This window comes from Quercus robur, chromosome 12 (assembly GCF_932294415.1).
Source record: "Quercus robur chromosome 12, dhQueRobu3.1, whole genome shotgun sequence".
Taxonomy (NCBI): domain Eukaryota; kingdom Viridiplantae; phylum Streptophyta; class Magnoliopsida; order Fagales; family Fagaceae; genus Quercus; species Quercus robur.
In genome coordinates this window covers 1,142,688-1,153,551 of record NC_065545.1, presented here as the reverse complement: position 1 = coordinate 1,153,551, position 10,864 = coordinate 1,142,688, and the positions used below count along the sequence as shown (strand labels likewise).

Below are 10,864 nucleotides of genomic sequence, written 5' to 3'. Positions count from 1 at the left end.
CAGAGAAAGCTGTTGCTGTCCTCAGGCTGGAAAAAGAAAGCCTAAGTGAAAAAATTAAAGAGGCTATTAAGGCTCGGCACAGTGCTGAGGCGGGCCTTAAGACCATAACAAGGCAGGCCGAGGACATGCGCCAGCAGTTTCACCAAACAGAAATAAACCTCGCAACCGAGAAGCAAATGGTCTCGGACCTCAAGGCACAACTGCAACAGGCGAAGGAAGCGGCTCGGTTGGCTAGGGAGGTGGCTGAGGCTGCGGTGGCAGCCTCTTATAAGCGTGGGGTGAAGGACACTGAAGCCAGGCTGACCGAGGAGGTGGCTGTGGTTTGCAGGGACTACATCACTGAGTCTTGGGGAGTAGCCATGGATCGGGCGGGAGTTCTTGCAAACTCCGAGTTTAGGAGGATCGAGAATATATTCTTCGCTGAGGATATTCGAGAGATTCCTATCTCGGATCCTCCTGAGGAGCTTTTTTCTGCCCCGAACGCCATTCCCGGTCCCATCGTTCCAAAAAGGAAAGGGGCGGATAAGGAGGCACAGCCACCAACCAAAGACAAGTCGTCTGAGGATGCCCTCACGATAAAAGATGTTGTCTCACGGGCCAAGGATGCCGAATCTAAATCCAAAGGAGGAGATGATCATTTCGAGGCTGATGGCCCTGCAAAAAGGTCAACCCAAGACAAAGCCTTGAACCTTAGTGTAGGGTTTCTTTTGTAGTTGTTTTTTTTTTTGCTTTTCGTATTCTTAGCTTTTGTCAATGCTTGTAAGATAACTTCTTTAGGAGCTTAATGAATGACATAATTTCTTCTTCTTTGGACTTTTATTTTTACTGCTATAACTTTACAGTTGTAGCGAATAAATTTTGTCCGTGTTGCTAGATTTCCAATGGTAATTCATTATTTGCAGTTTAAGTAATAAGGCCAAGTGCGAGTAAGAGAAAGAGATTCTTCCCTCATGACTTTGTGTCCTTTTTGAGTGATTAATTTCCCCCAAGCCTGTGGTCCGAGGAGCCACGCAGGACCTAGGTTCTGTTTAACACCTGGATAAAAATACGTAGTGATTAATTTCCCCCAAACCTATGGTCCGAGGAGCCACGCAGGACCTGGGTTCTGTTTAACACTTAAAGAAAAATACGTAGTGATTAATTTCCCCCAAGCCTGTGGTCTGAGGAGCCACGCAGGACCTGGGTTCTGTTTAACACTTAGATAAAATATATGTAGTGATTAATTTTCCCCAAGCCTGTGGTCCAAGGAGCCACGCAGGACCTGGGTTCTGTTTAACACTTGGATAAAAATACGTAGTGATTAATTTCCCCCAAGCCTGTGGTCCGAGGAGCCACACAGGACCTGGGTTCTGTTTAACACTTGGATAAAAATACATAGTGATTAATTTCCCCCAAGCCTGTTGTCCGAAGAGCCACGCAGGACCTGGGTTCTTTTTAACACTTGGATAAAAAAACGTAGTGATTAATTTCCCCCAAGCCTGTGGTCCGAGGAGCCACGCAGGACCTGGGTTCTGTTTAACACTTGGATAAAAATACGTAGTGATTAATTTCCCCCAAGCTTGTGGTCCGAGGAGCCACGCAAGACCTGGGTTCTGTTTAACACTTGGATAAAAATACGTAGTGATTAATTTCCCCCAAGCCTGTGGTCCGAGGAGCCACGCAAGACCTGGGTTCTGTTTAATACTTGGATAAAAATACGTAGTGATTAATTTCCCCCAAGCCTGTTGTCCGAAGAGCCACGCAGGACCTGGGTTCTTTTTAACACTTGGATAAAAAAACGTAGTGATTAATTTCCCTCAAGTCTGTGGTCTGAGGAGCCACGCAGGACCTGGGTTCTATTTAACACTTGGATAAAAAAACGTGGTGATTAATTTCCCCCAAACCTGTGGTCCGAGGAGCCACGCAGGACCTGGGTTCTATTTAACACTTGGATAAAAAAACGTAGTGATTAATTTCCCCCAAACCTGTGGTCCAAGGAGCCATGCAGGACTTGGGTTCTATTTAACACTTGGATAAAAACACGTAGTGATTAATTTCCCCCAAGCCTGTGGTCCGAGAAGCCACGCAGGACCTGGGTTCTATTTAACACATTTGGATTAAAATACGTAGTGATTAATTTCCCCCAAGCCTGTGGTCCGAGGAGCCACGCAGGACCTGGGTTCTGTTTAACACTTGGATAAAAATACGTAGTGATTAATTTCCCCCAAGCCTGTGGTTCGAGGAGCCACGCAGGACTTGAGTTCTATTTAACACTTGGATAAAAACACGTAGTGATTAATTTCCCCCAAGCCTGTGGTCCGAGAAGCCACGCAGGACCTGGGTTCTGTTTAACACATTTGGATAAAAATACGTAGTGATTAATTTCCCCCAAGCCTGTGGTCCGAGGAGCCACGCAGGACCTGAGTACTGTTTAACACTTGGATAAAAATACGTAGTGATTAATTTTCCCCAAGCCTGTGGTCCGAGGAGCCATGCAGGACTTGTTTTTTGTTTAACACTTGGATAAAAATACGTAGTGATTAATTTCCCCCAAGCCTGTGGTTCGAGGAGCCACGCAGGACTTGGGTTCTGTTTAACACTTGGATAAAAACACGCAATGATTAATTTCCCCCAAGCCTGTGGTCCGAGGAGCCACACAGGACTTGGGTTCTGTTTAATACTTGGATAAAAACACGTAGTGATTAATGTCCCCCATGCCTGTAGTCCAAGGAGCCACGCAGGACTTGGGTTCTGTTTAACACTTAGATTTTTCTTGAAATAACTAGTTTCCTCATAGGTTTGAGTCCGAGGACCATGCAAGACCTTGGTTCTGTCTAGTACTTAGATGGTTGCCGAAATACAAGACATATAACCATAATAGACTTAAAACTTGAATTAGAGAAATGCTTTTATTAATAATAATACCTTCTAAGGTTATTTACATTCCACGGACGAGGTACAGCTTTTTCATCTAAGTCTTCTAAGTAGTATGCACCTATTCCTGCTACTGAAGTAATTCGGTATGGTCCTTCCCAATTGGGTCCCAGCTTTCCCCAGGATGGGTTCTTGGCAGCACCCACAACTTTCCTCAACACTAAGTCTCCTGGTGCTAGTGGTCTCAGCTTCACATTGGCATCATACCCCTGCTTGAGCTTCTGGTGGTAATAGGCCAATTGGATCATCGCCTTTTCTCCGCGTTCATCGATCAAATCCAGGCTCTTCCCCAGTAGTTCATCATTACTGCTTGGAGTGAAGGAGCTCATCCTTAGCGTTGGGAAGTTTGACTCTAGAGGGATAACAGCCTCTGCCCCATAGGTCATGGCAAAAGGTGTCTCCCCTGTTGACCGTTGTGGTGTAGTTCGGTAAGCCCATCGGACATGTGGCAGCTCTTCTACCCATCTTCCCTTGGCGTCATCCAGTCTCTTCTTAAGCCCATTGACTATGACCTTGTTGACAGCCTCGGCCTGTCCATTTCCTTAAGGATAAGCTGGGGTTGAGTACCTGTTAGTGATCCCCAGTTCGCAACAGTATCTTCTGAAGGCTTTGCTGTTGAATTGGAGTCCATTATCTGAAATGAGGGTACGAAGGACCCCGAATCGCATGACAATGCTTCTCCAGATGAATTTCTTAACATCCACATCTCTAATGTTGGCCAATGGCTCAGTTTCGACCCATTTGGTGAAGTAATCAGTGCCAACGAGTAGATATCTCTTGTTCCCCGCGGCTTTAGGAAATGGCCCTACGATATCTAAGCCCCATTGAGCAAACGACCAAGGGCTGGACAGTGGATTGAGGATCCCCCCGGTTGATGTATATTTGGGGCAAACTTCTAGCACTGGTCGCACTTCTTCACATATTCGTGTGCCTCTTTCTGCATGTTTGGCCACCAGTAACCTTGGGTTAAAGCTCTATGGGATAAGGACCTGCCTCCAGTATGACTTCAGCAAATTCCTTCATGCAACTCCTCTAGGATAAGTTCTGTGGCGTCAGGATGCACGCAGAGTAGGTAAGGTCCTGAAAACGAGCATTTATACAGCTTCAAGTCCCCGGACAGCCAGAACCGAGAAGTCTTTCTTCTAATCTTGTCGGCTTCGCTCTTTCCTTCGGGTAAGACGTCCTCCTTTAAAAATAGTATTAAAGGGTCCATCCAGCTAGGCCCCACTTTGACGCTGTGGACATGGATCACTTCTGTCTTCACCACCGAGGGCCTATGTAGATCTTCCACAAGTATAACCTGAGGCAAACATTGAGCCGAGGAGGTGGCCAGCATTGCCAGAGAATCGGCGTGAGTGTTTCCACTTCTGGATATGTGCATTAGGCTAAAAGAGTCAAAACGCGACCGCAGGCGTTTAGCTTGGTCTAGGTGTTGTTGCATTCTTTCATCCCTTGCTTCTAACTCCCCATTTACTTGACCCACAATAAGTCTTGAGTCCGAGAACATGCTTACGAATTTCCCGCCCAATTTCTCGACCATGGACATTCCTTCCAGCAGGGCCTCGTATTCTACCTTGTTATTTGTGGCCGAGAAGCCCAGTCTTAGCGATTTTTCTATGGTAATCCCCTCGGGGGAAGTCAGGACTAGCCCCACCCTAGAGCCCTTTTGATTTGCCGCGCCATCGACGTAGACTCTCCAACAGGTGGGCCCTTGCAGGGAGATTGTGCCAACCAATTTTTCATCCATGCTTTGTATTTCTCCTTCTTCTAGCGAAGGTTTAGCAAACTTAGCTACCAGATCCGCGAGGATTTGGCCCTTTACGGCAGTGCGGGGCATGTACCTAATGTCGAAGGCGCCCAAGATGGTGCCCTATTTAGCAATTCTCCCTGTGTAATTAGCGCTCCAGAGTATAGACCTGAGTGGGAGTTGGATTAGAACAATGACTGTGTGTGCCTAGAAATAATGGGGGAGCTTTCGTGTGGCTTGAACAACCACCAGGATGGCCTTTTCCAAGGGAAGGTAGCGAATCTCAGCCTCGTGCAATGACTTGCTCACGTAATAGACAGGTCATTGTACGCCGTTGTCCACTTGTATCAGCATTAAGCTCACTGCATGAAAGGCCACGACAATGTAAGCGAACAAAACTTCGTCAACTTCGAGGCTAGACATGATTGATGGCCGAGAAAGGTACTCTTTGAGCTGTTGGAAGGCTAAGGCGCATTCTTCGGTTCATTCGAACCCTTTACATTTATTTAACAAAAGAAAGAAAGGTTTACACCTATCAGCCGAACGAGAGATAAAACGGTTCAAAGCGGCAATCATGCCAGTAAGCTTTTGGACCTCCTTGGGATTCCGAGGAGGCTGCATGCTGTGGATAGCTCTGATTTGATTGGGGCTGACCTCGATACCTCTGTGGGTCACCATATAGCCTAAGAACTTTCCTGATCCCACCCCGAATGAACACTTAGATGCGTTGAGACGCAGCCTGTGTCTTCTCAGGATTTCAAAGATGTCGCCGAGGTCTCTCATATGCTCGGACACCACTTTACTCTTTACCACCATGTCATCTACGTAGACTTCGATGTTCTTACCCATTTGCAGCTCAAACATCCTGGTCATCATCATCTAGTAGGTGGAACCGGCGTTCTTCAAACCAAAAGGCATCACTTTATAGTGGTAGTTTCTAATGGGGGTGACAAAAGCTGTCTTTTCTTGGTCGCCTACAGCTAGGGGTATTTGATGATATCCTTGAAAGGCATCTAAGAAGCTCATTCAAGGATGTCCTGCGGTTGCTTCTAACAACCGATCTATCCAAGGCATAGGGAAGGGGTCTTTTGGACAGGCCTTGTTCAAGTCTGTGAAGTCTATACAGACTCGCCATTTTTCGCTCTTCTTCTTCAGCACTATAGTGTTGGCCAGCCACTCAGGGTAGAAGACTTCTTTGATAGCCCCTGCTTTCTTAAGTTTCATCACCTCCTCCCTGACCGCATTAGCATGCTCTTTCGACGGACGCCAAGGGGGTTGCTTCTTGGGTGTAACGGATGGATTAACGTTAAGGTGATAGCATATGAAGTCCGGATCGACCCTCGGGGCCTCGTAAGCGTCCCATGCAAACACGTCCACATTTTTCCTGAGAAAATGAATTAGCATTTCTTTCTCTTGGGAAGGCAGTTCCGAGCCGACTTGAAAGAATCTTTTTGGATCAACACCCACAGGAACTTTTTCCAAATCCTCGCACTTTGCCTCCTCGGCTGATCCCCCACCAGTCATGGCCGAGGTTGTTAATTGCTATAAGCCGTTCTCGGTGGAGGTTGAGGGATCGTCACTCGGTCGTCGTGAGATGGCAAACACTATGCATTGTCAAGCCATGGCCTGATCCCCTATAATTTCTTTGACCTGACCCTCCGACGGATACTTCACCTTCTGGTGCAGGGTAAAGGAGACAGCCCTTAGGGTATGAAGCCAAGGCCGAGCTACGATGGCTGTGTAGGGAGAGTATGCGTCCACCACTATGAAGTTCACCTCCATTATGTCCAAGTCTATTTGTATGGGCAGTCTAATTTGGCTTTTCGGAGTAACAGTTTTCCCATCGAAGCTTACCAAGGGGGAGTCGTATGCCGCCAGGTCTTCGGGTTTCAAATTCAGCCCCTTGTATAGGTCGGGGTACATTATTTCCACAGCGCTGCCCTGATCGACTAACACTCTCTTCACGTCATATCCCCCGATCCTGAGCGTGATGACTAGAGCATCATTATGGGGTTGGATAGTTCCGTCCTTATCCTCATCCGAAAAGCCCAGCATGGGTGAGGACATCCTCTTAGCTTTCTTAGACTCTTGGTCATCAATCTTAGCAGGAAATCAAGCCACTGACATTACCCTGGTCGGATGAGAACTGGTCCTGCCAGGAGCGGCGAGAATGACATTTATCGTGCCTATAGGCGGTCTCAAAGTGTCCCTCTGTGTCTCAACGTTCGTCTGTTCTTGTCGGCCAGTGGAATGATGCAAGAGATGCCTTAATTTTCCCTCTCGGACCAGCTGGTCCAAATGGTTTTTCAAGTTTCTATAGTCTTCGGTGGTGTGCCCCGATTTTTGGTGATATTGACAGTATAGGTTCTGGTTGCATTTCGTGGGGTCCCCTGCCATCCGATTTGGCCATTTGAAGAATGGTTCGTTCCTGATTTTCTCCAAAATCTGATGTAATGGGTCTCGGAACACAGCGTGGACTGCCTGCGCACTGGTAGATCCAGGTTACTTCGTGTAGTCCCTCCTCGGTCGGTTGTTGTTGCTAAATCGGTCCGACCTGAAGTCCATCCTCTCCTGAGGGACAACCTTTGCTTTTCCCTTACCCAACTGTTGATCCTCTTCGACCCTCTTATACTTGTCGATTCAGTCCATGAGCTGGCACAGGCTGGTGACCGGTTTCCCAGTCAGGGACTTTCTTAAACCATGCTTGGTCGGCAGGCCTCTCTTGAAGGTACTGATGGCAACGTCATCATAGTCGCTCTCTATCTCATTATACATCTCCCAATACCTATCCGAGTAGGCCTTCAGGGTCTCCCCCTTTCGCATGGATAAGGACAAAAGGGAATCCAGGGGTCGAGGAACCCTGCTGCTCGTGATAAAGTGAGAGCCGAAGGCTTCGGTTAGGTGCTTAAAGGAATTTATGGAGTTCGGCCTGAGGCCGTCAAACCATCTCATCGCTATCGGTCCCAAACTAGATGGAAATACTTTGCACATCAAAGTTTCGTCTTTGGAATGGATGCCCATCCTTTGGTTGAACTGACTGACGTGCTCTACGGGGTCTGTCCGACCGTTATATATGGTGAAGGTAGGTTGATGGAACCGCCGAGGAAGTTCATCCCCCTCAATCTTGCGTGTGAAGGGTGACTGGGAGATTCGGTTTAGGGCTTTGCTCATGGCGTCGTTTACTAGGCCCTTGTAGGACGGACTTCTGTGACTGCGTTAGCGAGGTTGCTCTTCCTCATAGAAGAAGGTTTCACTTGGTGGAGTTCTCAACCTTCGCCTGTATTCGTTGTCCTCTTCATCGCTGGTGTACGGGCTAGAGAAGGGACGCCTTCGTTGCGCTCGACGCAACTTCCTCTTCAGGTCGTCAACTTCCTGCTGTAGAGCTCTATTATCATCCCACTTTTGGGATACATGGCCTTTCCCCTTTGAACGGCTTCTGCTTGTATGGGAGGTACGTACACTACCCTCTCATCGCTTATCCTGATCTCTTTCCCGTTCGAGGTTAAGGAAGTTGTCTTGCCGTTGGGAGTCTGTAAGCTCCGTTCGGTGCTGGCCTGATCCTACCATTTTTAACCGTTGCACTTGCTGAGGCACAAGTTCGTGGCCCAAGCCCAAAAGGTATGGGGTCTTAGTCCAAGGAGCCCCGAAACAATGAATTTATAGAGAATGGGCTATAGAATTAGGTCTTAGCGAAGTGGACAATGGTTGATATTGGGCTATACAACAGTGGAACACGAGTAAAGCACGTTCATATCCATAGATTCTCAGTCTGAGGAGATAAAATGAATATATGCTCCTCCCTGTTCGAAGGTTACGATTATTTATACTGTCCTTTCGCTCTTCTCCCTTTTCTTCCGTCCCTCTTCCTGATAGGGACTCCCTTTCTTATATAGTCTTCTTGAAGCCATCGTGGCCTTACACTTGTTGATCATCTGGACTCTCACTTGAGTGCTTGTCCCATCCGACACCTCCTTTTAGCCTTCTGTGAGTTGTGGTGGCCAAGGCAACACTGTTCACAGGTCCTCTTCACATTAATGCGGCCAAAAAAGTAGCTGCAACGCATTTAATGTGGCAGCAGCAACCTCTCCTTGGACACCTTACGTTTCCTCCTTTCCTGCAAGCCTGTGGGACTCATCCCTGCTACTAATGTCTGTAGGGGTGGGTCCTTCTGGTAGACTGAGTGCATATTTGAGCCATACTCATTACGTCCGAGGAGGCATTTCTCCTCAGACTTCCTATCCACGAGAGCTGGGCTGGGGGTTCTTTTGGCATCCTCTCCCTCTCCTCGGACATGGCTAATCTTCCCGTATGGGGCCCAAGGCCCATTACATGATTTTGGGCCTTTGCCCCTATAAGTTCGTTCATTAGTTAATTAGTTTTTTTTTCCTATTTTTTTTACAGAGTAGATTTGGGAAGTACTTATAAGCCAACTTATTATTATTATTTCTTTACTATTTGTGAGTATCTCTTTAATCATTTACTCATAAAAGCTTATATGAGTGCTCAAAAGGACATGCTTTAAGTGGATAAAAAATCTCTCTCTCATAACAAATAATTATACAAATTAATTGCTCTTATAGAAACTAAATACTCTATAGATCCAATAAATAAGTAAATATTGTTAAAAAATCACAAAGGTCAAATATACTCTCTTCATTTCAAGTGACTTGAAATGATGAGGAACCTATTTCAGTATTTCTATTGTTCATTACAATGAGGTTTTTTTAAAGATAAAACTAAAACTATATTGTCAAAATATTAAGTGATTTATTAGTTGTTAAGATAATTTTTGTAAGTACGATTTAGTTGTATAAGTTTTAAGAAATTTAAATGGGCTTTTGTGATTAAAAGATTAAGTCAAACCCATTGTCTTCAAATAACAAGGCTCTATATAATAAGGCTCTATAGATCAATTGATTGACATCTTCTTCTTTTTTTTTCTTTTTCTTTCTTTTTTTCTTTTTTTCATATAAATAGAATAGAATTTCACCTATAATGTACACTAATCAATTTTTTGTGTAGGCGGGGTTTGATTGGTGGACATTTTTTTAATAAATAGAATATAATTTCACCTATAACGTTTACTACGTAATAATTACTTTTATCATCAGGCTAAAACACCAATCAGTTTTTGGTGTAGATGTGGTTTGAATCCAAGATCTCTTATCAATGACAAGAGACTTTACCAATTGAGCAAACTAGAATAGATTGGTTTGCATTTCTTGGTGTTTCAACGAAAACATTCAGAGTTCAAACCTCTTTCCCTTGTTGTAAATATTGAAATTATCAATAACAAAAAATTAATATAATTCACTATTATATGAGAGGAAGGAGTATCAATCATTGATTCACTATACCTTCAAAATACTAAATAATTACTTAAGGGGGGGGGGGAGAGAGAGAGAGAGAGAGAGAGAGAGAGAGAGAGAGAGAGAGAGAGAGAGAGATTCAACATAAAATACTTAAACTACTCAATTAATTATTTTTTTTCAAGAAACTAAAAGTATTCCATTATTGAACTCATAAGCCCAAAAAAACACATCTTATCCCCAATTAATTTAAAATAGCAAAACAATGCATCCCATATTAATTTAAAATAGAAAACAACTTATTTCAATCCTTAAGCACACCATCAATCTCGGTTGATAGAAGAAGTACAAACATTAGAAAATAAAAAAGTTTCTATAATGTAGAAGAAACCCCTTGAGAGAAACAACCTTATTGCTTGATTGGGGCACCATATTGAAAATAGCCCATACAATATCAACGTAGAGCGGTAACTATTGTATGGCAAAGAAGACTATCAGCAGGCATGTCGCTGCATACACCGAAAAGGCCTTGTCTTTCAATTTATTTTTCAACATAAAGTAATGTCCAGCACAAAAAGAAATCAACATTGATGTAATGGATACAAGGAGAGAAGTTAAGCCAAGTAAAAGTTTCTTTGGCAAGTCTTTACAAAAATCTTTCTGTTCATACCGAGAAGTGAGGATGGCAAGAAATGAGAACAAGGCAGTGATGGAGAAGCAAAGAGCAATGAGTGAGGAGACGGCGAAGATGGTGAGCATAGAGTGGCTTTCAAGGTTTGGTGTCCCGTTTGTTTCATTGATGCTGCCTGGGATAGTGGTCGACGAGGCAAAGGGAAAGGTTGCAATGAGAGCAGCCATAACTGAGCAGGATTCAGAGGTTTTGTTTAGCCACTCG

At 44.9% G+C, this 10,864-nt stretch overlaps 1 protein-coding gene across 1 annotated transcript; it reads right to left on the bottom strand.

The window, feature by feature from the left end:
- Window positions 1–6,274: 6,274 nt before the first annotated feature.
- LOC126710164 (uncharacterized) lies at window positions 6,275–6,727 on the bottom strand. Its single transcript, XM_050410548.1, has one exon. It carries the CDS (start codon window positions 6,725–6,727, stop codon window positions 6,275–6,277), a length of 453 nt encoding a protein of 150 aa, XP_050266505.1.
- Window positions 6,728–10,864: the final 4,137 nt, after the last annotated feature.

Bases quoted from the DNA above. Each gene is read 5' to 3' on its own strand.
- LOC126710164 (XM_050410548.1), bottom strand. From the start codon at position 6,727: ATGTCCTCACCCATGCTGGGCTTTTCGGATGAGGATAAGGACGGAACT.